General features: G+C 38.5%; 1 protein-coding gene across 1 annotated transcript in view; it reads left to right on the top strand.

Annotated features, from left to right (window-relative positions):
* LOC150081567 (QRFP-like peptide receptor) overlaps positions 1-16,279 on the top strand; it is a 181,886-nt gene that overhangs the window by 153,236 nt on the left and 12,371 nt on the right. The window contains exons 2-3 of the mRNA XM_090379408.1: positions 8,148-8,335; positions 12,036-12,293. Of these exons, the coding sequence (XP_090235534.1) occupies positions 8,148-8,335; positions 12,036-12,293 (446 nt within the window). The remainder of the gene's footprint in view (positions 1-8,147; positions 8,336-12,035; positions 12,294-16,279) is intronic.

The raw sequence follows: 16,279 nt of genomic DNA, 5'->3' as shown, positions 1-16,279 counted from the left end.
CAGTTTAACCTTTGTTTCTATATCTTTATTATCAGAGAGTCGGCTTTTTATAAGAACTTCGGAAAGAAATGATAAACGTAGGACTAGCTGGAATTAAAGATCCATTCTCTTAAATCTCCTGCACCACAGTATCGTTTGCCCTTTGATATATGGTAATAATTCCTCACTATCGTTTTTTCTGTAGCAGAAAGTCTCATAGGAATCTGTTCCGGTTTCCTAGGATAAACTTTGAGCATTGCGGATTTGTTCTTTCTTTATAGCATAGTTTATAAAATCCCCATTTCAAAAGATTAATTTCAGAAGTCGATTTGGAGTTTTTATGGTCCGTTAGAATCAGAAGAAAATTGACATGAATGATTCTAACGGACCATAAAAACTCCAAATTAAGAATATAGAATTTATCATGTTGAGGATTATATGTGCCTGCCTATATTAAATAATATACCCATGTTTTTTTTTTTATAATTTTAACATTTGTGATTTTTTTAACTTCATTGTACTTGCTTGCTTATATCTTCTTGCCTGTTGGTCCTTGTAAACATACACTACATTTCCAAAAGTAACGAGACCCTTGCATGTTTCAGAGAGCCTTTTATTGATAGAATATTTAATAATCTGTCCGTCCACCTTTGGCCTTAATTCAAAACACTGACGAAGTGGTCGATCCATCTACTGTTTCCGGATGTTCTCCATAATGCTGCCACAGTGTAGGAAGGGCCAAATTGTCCAGAATGTCAATCTGCCTCACGGCATCTATTGTTCCAGGAACGAAAACCAATGGTCCAAGCTCAGACCATGAGAAATAACCCCAAACGGTGAAAGTATCTCAGCCAGAGTTCACAACTGGGAAGACACCCTCTGGAAAATGATCGTGGCCATCGACGAGGAGTGACGTAGTCTACGTACTATGCTTCTGAGCCTCCTCTGGTGTTTCTTCTGCGGTCTACAAAATGTCTCCCGCCTATATGAGCATCAAGACGTTCCCATTTCATGATTTGGTCAGTCACCGTTGATCCAGGATGTCGCAATTGTGATGCAACAGCATAAACATATTGATTTTGTTACTACACCGTCCTATGATGACTCTCCACTAGAAATCGCTATGTTCATTGTCTCGAGCCATCTCTGTTTCATTGATACGCTTACTTCTAGGGTAAACGTAGTTGCTTTTGTATCTATTTCTGACTCGTGGAAGACGAGTATGGTTCAATTTTCCCAATTCCCTGGGACGTACTGATAATATAGTTTTACTGCTGCACAATGATGGTTTTTAATGAGAAAGATCATTGAGAAAGATTTAATGACTTTGGAATAAAGTATTCTACACCAAATTGTACCCTGCATCGCATATTTTAATACTTAAAGTCTTCTATAAGTTTAAAATTTATTAAAATGATTTTCAGTATCTCAACTCCGCTGTATACAATTATCACCAGGTCATTGGAGATAATGAAAGGTGTTTAAATCTCGATAACGATTTTCAGAACCATTCCCAAGATTAAATAAAAACGGTAAAGGCCACGCGAAAGTGCTCGAGTCATAGTGTACATTGATGAAGCCGTGTTTGTATAAGTTATGAACATATCCAAACACTACCTCATGACTAACTGAACCTTAGATGTATGTAAACATCTGTTAGAAATACGTTCTCTTAGGAAATGTCCTTGTCTGTCTCCTTCATTAACTCGTGTACTTTGAAAGCATTTAACCTCTGGCTGCAGACATTACATCTCTCGCCCTTTCTCTCACTTAATAAAAGGGAGGTCTGAGTTTTCTAATTACACCAGCCGACAGCTCTTGTAATTTGAATTTCCTTCCGGATACAGGATAATTATAAATTACGAACAACATTATCAGGTTTATACTGCGAGTAGGAAAGTATTATGAGAAGTATAATGCGAATTATTCAGCGTGTGGCTTCACGCCACCAAAATAACAAATGGTTGCCTTAATAATTGTGTTTAAAACAGACCAGGAGACAATTAGCCTACACAAATGTATTATAAATATATAGAAACGAGTGATTTCATTGATACGCTTTTATTTTTATTAATTTAAAACAAAATATAGAAATAAATGAATATAGTATATTATGGCATACAATTTCCAACAATTATAATTAAAATCGTGGCAAGTTGGAATTTTAGACATAACGTGAATCTAATTTTAGAAATGTGTAATAAATAAATGTATTACGAGTGGATTGCTGCTTATTAATATCAGATGATAATGTCACTTCATATCTTCTCTTTAAATAAATAGAAAAAAAATAAATAAAAAAAGCTGAAAGAGGTTTCCAAACATGGGTGCGACAATCTCGAAATTTATATATGAATTTCATTTCATTTATAGTATTCTTCTTAATATATGTGAAACGCACTACGTATTTTCACCTTTCCAACTTATAAATTCATCTTTTGTTCGTTAACCGTATGGTAAGAATGTTAAAACAATTTCAGAGTTTTCAGATATCAATCTAAAAATTGGCCTCGCTCGAAAGGTTTCCAACTACCAACATGCGTTTAAATCAGATATTAAAAATATCGTGTAACTCTGATCGATATTTAAATTTCCCGATCTCAGATAAGAACATTTCTTGCAGATATTGAAAATTAAAATGAACGGAATATCTGAAGATGGTGATGTCAAATCAAATCCAATACTCACGCTTCGTTAGTTAAATTCTTGACCTGCACTACAAGGCGATGACGATATAGTATCACTTACTTGAATTCCTTGCGTATAAATTCGCTAATGTATGCGTGTATGTAGGTGTTTTGGGGAGAAGGGGGTCTGATTCCCCCAGCCTCTGATGCTAAGCAATTTGTTAGTGAGCGATGTCTCAGTTCTCGCTCGATTTTCTAAACCGATTTAAATTCTTCTATCGTTAATAACATTCTCCATTTCATAACAGCTCTTGTTTCCAAAGTATTTTATTTTTATTTTTAACTCAGTTTAGTTAAACAAGCACGGCTGTAATGGCTAGGATATTATTTACAATTTTATCGAAACAGCAATTTACTAATATTAGCGCACAATTTCAGAGAGCTACCAATTTCATTAACTGTTAACCTTTCATAAGAGCTAATGGGTCTCGTATATCGAAAAACACAAGCATATTAATTTCCATCCTATTATTTTATTTTTATAACATCATTATTTTAATACAGTTTAACTACTGGTTAAATTCTATTTCCAATCTTATGCAGTTCTGAACAAACAAACACTGTCTTCAAGTTGGGTGATCCATTTGAAGAGATCAAGAACAAGTTATCTTCATTTATTTTGTTCGTAGTTTCATCACTGACACATCAGAATCTTCGCTTAGTCACACTAGGCGCTGTCCCTTTCTCCTCGTGGTGGGCCCGAAACCTGAGTGGCAAAAACAAATCCCCAGGGCTGAAAGGAGCTAACATGAATCGCGAAGAGAGTTGAAAATCCATCACTTGGACCTCCGGGATCGCTTTCTTTAGCAACACAATAAATCGATTTTGATGCATCCCATCCTAAGAGACAAAGAAGGGACGTGTTTTAAAAGGAATCACCTCTGTTCCTGATAACAGATTTTCCAACAAGCCAAACTGGAAGTTCGCTTTCTCCATTTCTTATTCACAAATTCCTGGAGAATTCCGTTGGATCACCTAAAACGTTGAAATTCTCCGAACTAGAAACTTAAGCAAGTAAATTTTAAATTCTCAGTAAAGCACTTCGAGCTTTACTGAGAATTTAAAACTTCACAGTACGACTCCTGTGATAATTACTCCACATACCACTCTAAATACCTCAAAAGATGTCCGGTTTGAATAGGATTTACTAAACTTTACTGAAGAAGAACGGTTAGTCCAAGAACTACACGACCAGAGAGTTGTACAGCCGAAGAGAATTAAAATCAAGAAAGATGGCAATCTTGTACCTACACGCAGTGTTATACTGACATTTTCTACATCGACCCTTCCAATTACAGTTAAAGCTGGATACTTTAACTGATGACGCGATGAATTTTAATGGGCCTTTTTCACAACGTGGCTGAGTTAGTCGCTCTCAGGCGAGGTTTTTTTCTCCTGAAAATTAGAGTTTTTCGTCCAGAAAACAGCAAATCGACCTCAACAACACACAATTTGCAGACATGGACTAAGTTACTGATGGGCCAAAATCCCTATAACAACGAGTGCCAAAATTTGGCAATGCTGGAACAATACGCAGAGGGAACTTGGCGTATCCCAACTCTAGAGACACACAGAGACAAGTTCAAGAGACACACAGAGACAGTCTGTTTGAACGTATAGGTGTTTTTGATGTGCAGTAACACCTGCATGTTCAAAGTTTAATGTATAACCATCCAGATTATTCGAAAGTCTGTGAAATCTGGAAAGTGTAAAGAAATATAAAAGTGTAAGTAGAATATAAAGCATCTTACCAAGAAGCAAGCAGATGAGTTTTACTCACTCTGCCCGAATATTCATATGCAGCTGCAACAAAAACATACAATTCAGAAGGTTCATATACAGATTCATAAACAGCAATATCTGTACCCACAGACAAATCCATTGCCGATTATGCTCGGGCTGTCGTGATGCCTCCACAGAGGTCCTTTAAGGAACACGTCAAGGATCAAGTAAATAATACTCCTCTCAAGTACTCCCTATTGCTAGTTCAATCCCCCACAGATTGTGCGAGACTGAAGTAATCAAATTGAATGATAACTGTGCAGTCTTTACCTACAGGCATGGATATCGATGGAATCCATCTTCCTGAAACCATCTTAGAGACATACGCAGAAAAGGATACGGATTATCCACGCCCCACGTTCCCAAAAAAAGAATAAATTAAATATTTGAAAGTCATAAATAGATCACCACTAAAAAGCAGTCAGTGACATATTGTTATTCAAAGCCAAATAACGGACCAGCACTTACAATTGAATTTCAGAGATTTGTGTAGTAATATTGATGATATCCAGATGCCTACCGGATGATGTTGATTAATCAGTACCATCCAGTACGCATCATTCTCTAAGGAACAACGATCTCTCCACAAGTGTCTTCTCTCTCGGCTAGAAACTATAAACTGTGCAGGCAAATCCGGATCACTGTCCGTGATTAATTCACATGTTGAAGTAGTTATAGTAATGCACTGAAAAGTCCCCTCCAGATGTATTTCCTTAAAACTTCTTACATATCCTATTATTAATCTTGAAATAAATCCACTGAACTTCTCATAAAAATACCCCTCCATAACTGGATCTCTCTCTCCCCTGGAGCAACCGGAATTCCGAATGTGCAGTCTCACAGCGACCTCGGAATGGTCTTTGATGCCAAGATGACATTCAACTGCTACATTGACATGGCAACCACTAAGATCTCTTGGCTTAGATGGGCCATCAATAACAATTTCTCCATGTTCAGGACCCTTCCATCCTCACAAAATTCCTTGTAACCTCAGTTTATCCAGCAATATTATACGGCTCCGAAATTTGGGCTTCAGCAGCTCCCACTAACAGAAGAGAATTTACGCAGGAGAGTACTGACTTCTGAAGTGGGGCAGTACCAAACTTCATCACAATCCCGGGATCACCACCACTGAACTGGCAGCCGCCCTTTCAATCAGGAGAATGTCCTCCTTTATTTTTTAAAGGAGGATCATACTCATTACTAAAATACTTCTAGAATCGATCTCCCAACCCACCATCTGGGCTCGTGCTCCTAGAGGATCCCACAACCCGTCTCAGATCCACTCCGATGCTCGTCAGTCATACTAATAGGCTCACTCTGGCAAACAGATTCCTTCCCAACCAACTGCTTGAACGCTCAGCAGAATAGATGTCCATATGGACATATTGGGATCCGCTGCCGTTATCTGCAGTTTTTTCCCAATTTGTATTATGTTTTTGTTGTCATTTATTTATTTAGTTTTGCTTCATATTGTCTCACACCGTGTATTCTTCTATTAATTGTAATGTTTTACTTTAAATGCCTCACCGAAATTATCAACCCCTGGCATTCAGATGTCGTGAAGGGGGTATGTATGGATTTTCTCCATAATAAAGATTATATTTATTTATTTAGAAGTAGTTGAGGCACTTTGTAATTGGAATAATGCACTCCACATTATTTTCAAGCTTTGCGAAGGAGAGTTTTAGACAATCCTGGAAAGTTTTAAATAATTCCTTAAATAGTGATCATTTCCCTATAATTTGGAAATTCTGCAAACGGAGAAATTTATCAGTAAGCCGTCGAGCAAAATGAAACTTCTCTAAAGTTGAATAAATATGCAACTAGCTTTGCACTAAATGATAACATCATGAAACGACGCCAATGAACAATTTACACAACAGATATTAGCAGCTGCTGCTGCTGCCATTTCGCGAACGTCAAATAAAATTCGCTAGTGCACCACATACAGGTGGAATTTCGTATATAATGCTGTAAACAGAGAAAATAACAAGGCGTGGAATCAGTTTCCAAAGAATTCAACCACTGTCAATCTTAAATTGCAAGAAACTCAAAGCACATGACAGTTACATCAGACGGAAAGGAAAGAAAGACGGTTGGATCAGGTTCGCCTTCTCTGGCATCAAAGACACAGGTGCAGCACTAATATAGCATAAAATCAGATGCTTTACTGGAAAATTTCTATTAACATCTTCTCCAACCAATATCGAAATGGACAGGAGGTAATTATTCCTGAGGTTATGGCAAAAATCTTTGCAGAACTTTTGGCTCGCAGTTCTTCGTGAAATGTATACGATCCATCCATCCTAAAGACTAAACAGTAATTGAAAAAAACGAAATAAATTTCTGGACGAAGTCAGTTTCTGTTATAATCAGTCCCAAAAAATATATGAATTAGACGGATCGTTAAATAAATCAACCAACAGTGCAGCTGGTTCTAATGGCGTTTATGTCCATAAGTTAAATCATCTGAATGTGATCGCTTTGCATTCTCTCCTATTACTTTTCAATCGAATTTTTGTTGCACATTATTTTCCTATTTACTGGCATTAACAAATCTAGAAAGATACATCATGACCTTTGATGCGCTTGTGTCATAAAAGTCTTAAACAACAACAAAGCTGGCTTCATTAAATAATTCTAACCGTTCCTAAGCCTGTAAAAAGACCAATCAAATCCTTAATTATAGACGAATCTCACTTACTAGCTTCTTGGGTAAGACTTTTGAGAAAATGATACATGTCCAGCACATGGCATTCGGAAATTCAAACTATGATGAACAAAGGTCAATTTTATTCTCGGGAAAATGCATTCATCCTGGACCTTACGACGAATATTGAGAAAAAAAACGTATGAAACTCGTTCGTCAAGAATGATCATGGTGAGCTAGATATAGAGAAAACCTATGGTGGTTTGGCATTTTTGGAAACCTACACATCCTACTACTGAGGGGACACTTACCATCTTTAATTCAGACCTTTCTCCATGATCGAATCTTCCAGGTCCATTATTGAGGTGTATTCTCCAGAATTTCTGTTCAGGAAGAAGGGGTACTACAAGGGTCAGTCCTCAGTGTCACACTCTTCTCACTTAGATTACACATTCTGACGAACACCATCCCGAATTCTGTAGAAGATTACCTTTGTTCTGATGACCTCATCATATCCAGTCACTCTCAAAATATGTGTTCTATTGAAAGGCAATTCGAAATATCAAAAAATAAACAGAATTATACATAAAGATAAAATACTGCAGCGAAAATATAAAAATCCATATTCTTTCGTTAATCGTATGATTATAAAGCTGAAAAATTCCAATTTCAGTTCTCAGATGTCAATCTGAGTTCACTTCGAAAAAGAAGTTTTGAACTACCAATATTCGTTTGAATCAGACATTAAAAATATCGCGTAACTGTGATCGATATTTAAAACATTTTCCGATCTCACATGAGAGCATTTCTTGCTGATATTGAAATTTAAAATTATGAACGAAACATCTGGAGATGGTAACATCACATCGATTCCAATAAATACGCTTCATTACTTAAATTCTCGACTTGCCAATGAGGTACCGCTGTTTAACTTGCATTCCTTGCACTTGAACTCACTCATGCATATGTGTTTTGGGGAACTCCTTTCCCCTCTGTAAACCGGAATCCGCTGACTATTTTAATCGCAATAATCGTATCTTTTTCAGTGACCTGTTTGACGTCGAGTGTGCTCACACTTTCAGCTATTTCCTGTGATCGTTTCGTAGCCGTTGTATTCCCTCTGCGTGTGAGAATCACCAAGCAGCGCACAAGTGTCGTCCTCACGTTCATTTGGATTATTTCCATGGCAGCTGCAGTACCATTTCTTATCTACCGCAAACACTACGAATTCCAGGTAAGGCAGTAAATATTTTTGTGCTATTTATACGCTAGATTTTTAAATGCATTCTTTTTTGTGGTGGGGATTATCTGGTGGGAGGGACAAATCAGTCAAAAATGATAAATGAACGAGCTTGGGTGCGTACTTGGAAGAACATGATCTTCTTCAGGTGACCTCATAGGTACGTGTCGACAGGATTCATTTGTCCGGCACGTGGCAGGCTCGTTCATCACTTTCCCTAACTGCTGGTCCACTCTGCTGAACGTTACAACCATTAGGGGACCGTTAGATGCTATCAGTGCCTGCACGTGCAAATTATGATAGACAATGCAGTCGATTCTCATGAAGGATCGGCGCCACAGTAGTGCGGAATGCACATAATACAAGCTGACATTTGGATCTTGTATATACAGTTTATTACCTTCTCCCATTACTTGTTGCGCGTTCGCAGCGTCCATCGACAACTACTGTCGACACTAGACAGATCGATAGTCTTCCCTTTTATATAGTTGATGAACCACGTAACGAAATCTGCGCATGTCTTGTGCTCTTCGATTGAAAACTTACTTCTGAATAATAATTAAGTATTATTGCAGTCTCAAAAGATGTCTGTGGTGAAGAAGGATAACATCAAAGGTACACTACTCCGGAAAGAGAATTTTAGCTTTGCTACAAGTTAAATATTATTAATAATAATAAATATCCCAAGGTTTATTCGAAAAGTGTAAAAGACCAAACTGTTTAACGAATTGTAGTGTTATGAGACTGTTGGGACCCATATGGTATGATCTTTAGTGGCCAGAAGCCTTCTTCGGCTGCATTAACTTATAAGAGGGTTAGTGAGTCTTGCATCTTACTGTTGCCAAGAATACGACTAATAATGAGAGATGCACTTCACCTTCTTTCCGCTAGCTGTACAAATCTTAATCCTGTTGAGCCTTTGGGGAACGTAATCGAGAAAACTTTACGATGTGTGGAGTCATTAGCTGGTCATTGTGAGACGTAGAAGATGCATGCACTCTCTGTTAACGAACTCATCAACGAAAACATTGCATCCCTCTTTGGTAAGAATCCTATATTTTCACCTCGGCCTTAAATTTGAATATCGTACACAAACAGAACGATATATGAAGATTTGTTTTCTGTTTAGATGTTCTCTTAGAGGTATTAGACTATGTGACCTTATCTAACACCGATAGGAATACAAATTACGCTTTAATTCATGAACTGCCTCTATCGGGTATTTTTAATGGTGGATGTAATCACTTGGCTTGATAAAAGGGGAAGTTGCTGACTAAGACGTAGTCTACATTGCATATTTTGGTAATCTGATATTCTGCACGACTCTTGTGGACAGATGGATGTATTTCTCGATACTTGTCAAGATGATTAATGTTTAACAGCCTGGATTATCAAAGGCAGAGATAAGGAGTCATTTCCTAGCAAAAGCTCGTCTCTCAAAAGAAACCATCCCAACCTTTATACCAGATAAGGTTCGTTAAGAGCCACTTGGGTAATCATATGCTCATCGAGAGTTTGTAGTCCAACAAAGGAAGCAGTTTGCACGCTAATTTACGCTTCTTTCGACCGAAATTGCCATTCTGCACGATGTAAAGGGAGAAATAAAAGAACAAGGGGACCAAGCGGGCAGAGATCGAATTGATGAACTTGATAAGAATTGTTGGATTCGCTGCTTGAATATAAAAACGTTATAATTAAAGCATAAAAAAGACCTATTTATTTTGTACACCAGAAATTCTTAGAAGAAAATCTGAGACTTGTGAGAGAATACAATTTTACGAGTACTTCGCCATTTCAAAAATATAAAATGTGCATGCGCAAAGACGTATAAAAGTTAAAACAACAGAAATAGAATTCTGCATCCATTTATTGTTTGGTATGTCAGATACAGTTATCGTTATAATAAGAGGTTGTCTTTCTGATTTATTCTAGTCACAACAGAGGCTTGGCAATGGTTTATTACGAATATTGCTTCGTAAAATATTCATTATCAATAAGTTATTAGAGTGCCACAGATTTGGAACAAAGAAGGAAGTAATTTAACTTCATGAATGCAGTCATATTCGGGTAATATCTTGGCTCGCAGAGAATGAAAACATCACATTCTTGGAGCGACAAAATTGCAAACTCTGGACATGATAAAGAATTGGGTATCTTGAAGATTCCCTTGCTTTCATTATACTTTTCCATTTTTAAAGTTAAAGAGGTTCCCTCAACTGCAAATTGAAGTCGCGTGAAAAAAGTTCTCTAATTATATTTTGGCGTGTTTTATGAACAAACTAGGTGTCATTAAGCTTGTCATATGTTCTTTATCATGACAACAGTAACTTAGTTTGTCAGAGTGTTATTCAGGCGCCTGCATTCGAGATGAATTGTTTATGATCAGTGCACGATTTAGGTGTTTCTAAATCAGCCATAGTTAAAGCTATCCGAAGGGACCTCGCTGTTTCCTTTTGTGAGAATAATAAGGTATAATTACATATTTTGGGGGCGTTTCATATGCATTGGTTTAGGGTTTCATCATAGCGAAATCCGGCCCTGCTTACGACACAAGATGAACTGTGAAAATATATACAAAAGCAGGCACAATACCACCGAACCTACACCTTTGCCTTAATACAACTGTTTTTAATAAATTAGAGTATATGAGCAATCTGCGGTCTACAATTCTTCTATAGAGCACCATTCCAAAGTGCTCCAGTGAAGAATTACACCAGAGATAACTCAACGGAACCCTGTCAAAATCGATCAAATCCTTTTACGACCGAGACAGATTTATTACGTGTTTCGCTACCATTTTTCCGAGATTTTTGAAGTATTTCAAAGTAAAACGAATCGTATCTTCCCTTATGTTTTATTTAAATCTGTAATATTTGCATTTAAATAGCTCTGTTTGAAGTTCCGATTGATCCATTTGCGGAAACTTAAAAAGTCATCCAATTGTTCATAAAGAATTTCAACTGCAACATTGCTCTCTGGAATCTTCACCTAGATTGAAGATGGCTTTGTTAAAAGAGGCACTAACATTAAACTCCATTTCTTTTACAGTAATGACTGGATTTTTTAAAGTTCATCAACAATGTGTGCCACACTAGAATATCGTTAATCTGTTAATATTTATTAGATGTACGCAACCGCAATGGGATAAATGAGACGAGCAATATTTCCCGGTGGTATTTGCTTGGTACATTTGATGATGACATGGGATTACAATTAACAATTGATGCAATCTTGAAACTTTGACCAAAGATTTACCATTAAGATGGGATAATCTAAAACAGCAAAAAGGGAATGTCTGTAGCAAAGACACTTGTAAATGAAATGAGTAAAAGATGGTACAGTAAATGGAACTGCGTTTATATATTACGTGTTTATTCTTCATAATTAAGTGTTCATGAAATTATTTAAGAGTAACCAATACTAAAATGACAGGAATCTTCAAGTTTTTCCCACTTTTGATATCATACGATGGTTGCTTTTCATACGCGACGTAGGATACTTATTAAAGTGATACTGTAGTATCGGTTTTAAGTAGGGTAAGTTCTTTCACCAGATGGAGAAGTGTAAGTACGTGCTGCGGGTGTCCGAGCTTTGTCTGCGAATTATTAACATAGTACGAAGACAGTTTCCCGTCAATCTTTTGAATTTTTATCTGCCAAAATTCAAAAAGAAAATTTTTTTTCTCACTTTTTAGTGGCGGAACTACTTAGAGACTAACTGCGGAGAGAATTGGCCTCAAGAACGCGAGTATGACAGAGAACTGGGCACGTGCTTGACCCGTTACCCGGCAAAGCAAGTGTACTACACATTCATCACCATGACCTTGTTTTTCATCCCAATCGCCATAATGACAACGGCCTACACCATCATCATTTGGAAGTTGTGGGTGAGCGAGCTGCCTGGAGAAAGGAACCTGGCCAACATCAACGTCCAGCATCGATCGAAGAAAAAGGTACGTGCGTCCAACAGTCCCTCACTGATGTCTGGGAAACTTAATTACATAATACACCGCTTTCTAACTGCCGGATCAGTTTCCTTTTCGTAATCAGATAATTTTGGAGTCTTTGAAAGACTTTTGTCTACAAATATTTGTTAAAAGCCGCAATGCATTTTTACAAAAGATGAACATTACTGTGTGTAGTGTTCGTGTAGTAGAATTTAAAATATGTTAATTGATGTAGTGCACTGATCTGAATGAACAGCCATTAGTTTTATTTAGAGTCCTGCGATAAACAAATAGCACAGCCAGCAACTAGTTTTTTTTTTTTTATCAGAAAATTAAAATATGTGCACTAGCTAGATCCTTGGACGCTGATTTTAGCTGTCTTTTCAGTTTTTTCTCTAGCTCATGAACATGACAATATTGATTATACAACTCACATACCTATTTAGCCAGTTATAATGAATATAATAATTAATTAATTATTTATTTATTGTTGTTTGTGCATTCATACTTATGTGGTTGTTTGAATATATCATTGTTATTTCATAATTTACTCATTTTATTATACACTCATGAGCCAAAGTATCATGAGCACCTAACTAATAGTGTGTTGGGTCGCATTTCGCCCTGATAACTGCTTGTACCAGGGGTGGCATCGACTTCACGAGATGGCGGAATATATTTTCGGTTATCCTCCACGAGATGGACAGTAGGATGTCCTGGAGTTCGGCAATGGCGTCGACTGGCGAATGCTGCATTCACCGCATCCACAAATGTTCGATGGGACTGATGCGGGAATTGCATTGTTAAAAGAGTCCACTGCCATCTGGATATATACGATCACCGTGTAGGGCAAACCTTGGTTCAAAAGAACACCAAGGTAGAATCTGGAGTTGAGGATGTATTCAATGGGGACGAGGGGACTCAGTGATTCCATGAAAACACCCCCGGAACCAAGATAGCCGGTCCGTTTTTGTTCAGCCCCGCAGTCTAGTTCAGTCCGTCCAATATACACCCGTCCATTGGCATGATGGATCTGGAAACTTGTTTAATCAGATCAGGTGACATTTTTCAGTCTCCTAATGCCTAGGAACGGTGCTACCGTGTCCACTGCAGGCGGAGTTCTCGATGACAGTCGGTCAACATGGACACACGAACAAGTCGCCTGTCCTCAAGGGCATCCTCTGAATGTTTTGCTCGGAAATGTTTCTCTGTGTGTCCTAGTTGTAGTCTGCCGTTGATTAAGGATCGCGAACCATCCGTTGTCCCAGACAGCACGTGCCAACCACCGTTCACGTCTTGGCACCATTCCAGCCAAATCTTCACTACGTCGGCCCTCGAACAGCGAACAGTGACTGCCGTTGCGGAGATGCTGTCCCTCGCCTTCTTAGTGCCACAAATTATTCCCCCTTCAAACTTCATCATGTCTTTCCCTTTGGCCCGTTGCACGGGCTTCGTACTGATGAAACGACATGCGCTCCCGTGCCGTAACTATGTATTCTGAGCCAGTTAATGACGTCACTCTTAAGTGCTGTGTGATGAGTTCACTCATGGAGACAGAGATAGTCATAATGTTTTGGCTGATGAGTATAAATTGTTTCAGGTGAACTCCTGTGAATTACTGAAATACATTCATTATCATACCTTGAAAATATAAATACCACCTCAACGAATTGTGCTACGTGTGTCATCGGCTGTCATCTAGATGAACACAATAAGGCGTCGATGCCACGTGTTATTTGTATCGCTTGTTGGAATGGATTGTGTTGACTGTTTGAGCAAAAGAAAAACGTCGATGCTGTTTGCCATGCCCTTGGTGTCCAGGAGGAAGCCAAAAGATCACGAAGGTGATTGTTTCCTTTCTAAAGTGAATGTAACTCGACTCTCAGCAAAGAACAAGAGTACGGTTGTCTATCCCAACCCAGATTCAGTGATGACACCAGTCTCTCTTGATGAGGGATTCCAAATGGAGGAATTCCGCCCCTCTGTGTTACCAGGCAGTACTAGGTGGTAGATGACTCTCATCAACCGGTGCAATACCACCACTTTGTTTATTGGAGGCTTGAAGCGGTGGAACCCATGTTTAGTCTCCAGAGATGAGTTGCGGTCAACCCTTCCCCATCTCCTCCATCCAGCAGTATGATTGATGACTTTTGAAGTTATGGTGGACATCATGGCAAGATCCAATCTTCCTTACATTTCGAGGGTACAGCTCTAAAACGGTGTTCGCAGCTCGGCCGCTAGTTAGTACACCGGACCGAACCTAATGGTAACTCTCTAGGACGCTTCCGGATCAGCTAGTGTATAATCTTGCTACCTCTACTCTGCCAGATAGTGACTGGAGAGAGTCCCAGTAGTGTATATGCGGGGGAGCATTGTCGAGGCCACGTTATGTCAAGGATCTGGGTATATTCTTACCACGTGTACGCCTATACCCAAAAATTTCATTACTTCATACAGCATGTACCCCCCACACTTTTTGTTACTATTGAATACACCATGAATTGTCAAACTAATAGAGCAAGCTTATCTGCGAAAAGATCTAAACCTCCCAAGCACTTCCTAATTCATTTCACAAATATACGTGGTCTCAATTCTAATCTCAACGATGTCCATTTCCACTTGCAGTCTGTCAAACCCCATGTACTTTTTCTGACAGAATCTCACTTATCGGTTTGATTCAACTACTGCTCATCTCAGACGCACAAATTATTCGCTGTATGATTCCTTTCGCCTAAAAGGTGGTACTTGTGCATATGTCCTTTCTGATATTCCCTGTCAGAGACTTGGCAATTTGGAATCTCCTCTCTTTGTTCTTCTCTGGCTTAAAATTTCTCTACCTCATTGTGTCAAATTCATCTGTTGTCTCTACCGTTCTCCCAACTCCACTAATCACTTGGAGCTCTTTCACTTCCTCTCTTTGCTACTTGACTTTCTCGAGTCCAACTTTCCAAACAGTGAGGTAATTTTCCTTGGTGATTTTAATGTTCGCAACTGCAGCAGGCTTCCGTTTTCTAATCACACCGACCAACTGGTAGAGATGCTGAAGCTTTTGCTATTACTAATGACCAGCACAGATTGTTCATTTACCTACAAGAATACCGGACAATCCTAATCATACAGCCAATACGCTTGATCCTTTTCTCCCAAACAACCCTTCTAAGTACACGGTCGAAGTGAGAGGTCCTTTAGGCACTTCAGATCACAACTTGGTGATTGTCTCTTCTCCAATGGAGCCTTTATTTCATGTCTCTTCTCCAATGGAGCCTTTATTTCATGTCTATTCTCAACCTCGCATTGTTTTACATTTTATAACCTCATTTTGCATTACAAGAGTTTAAAATAGGATGACCTGCGAGATTTCTTTTCTTCTCTTCCTTGGTCGGATTACTGTTTCAAAACCTCTGATGTCAACATTTGCTCAGATAGTGTCAGTGAGATTATTCTTGCAGGAATGGAATCCTTTATCCCACACTCCACTTTAAAATCTCGTCCTTTATGGTCGTCCATTCTGGTCTCTTGCCAAAGCTATTGGCCGCAACTTTTGCCGATCTCTGCTCCCACCTCTATCCAAAGCAGATGGTTCTGTTGTCACTTCAGCCAAGGATAAAGCTGACCTGAAAGCATCCCATTTTTCTTCCAACTCATGTATTAATGATCTTGGTAAAACACCTCCCACCATTCTCAACACGCTCCATTCAATGCGTCATGTGATCTTCCGTCAAAAGGATGTCAGAAGGATTTTGACGAATCTTGATGCTAGGAAAGCTCCAGGTCCCGATGGTATTTCTCCACTTGTTCTCAAAACCTGTGCTCCTGTTCTTTGCCGCCCTTTTTCACTTTCTTATTGCAAATGTGTTTTTCCTTCTGCTTGGAAATTTGCTCATATCCAGCCAGTTCCTAAAAAGGGCGACAAATCCCTCCCATCCAATTATCGTCCCATTGCAATTACTTCTACTCTTTCTAAAGTAATGGAGAAATCAATTAACCGCCAA

The sequence above is a fragment of the Mastigoproctus giganteus genome, chromosome 8, assembly GCF_048544385.1.
Source record: "Mastigoproctus giganteus isolate SK-2022 chromosome 8, ASM4854438v1, whole genome shotgun sequence".
Classification (NCBI taxonomy): Eukaryota; Metazoa; Arthropoda; class Arachnida; order Uropygi; family Thelyphonidae; genus Mastigoproctus; species Mastigoproctus giganteus.
Note: the sequence above shows the minus strand (reverse complement) of the source record. Positions and strands in the feature narration are given on the sequence as shown.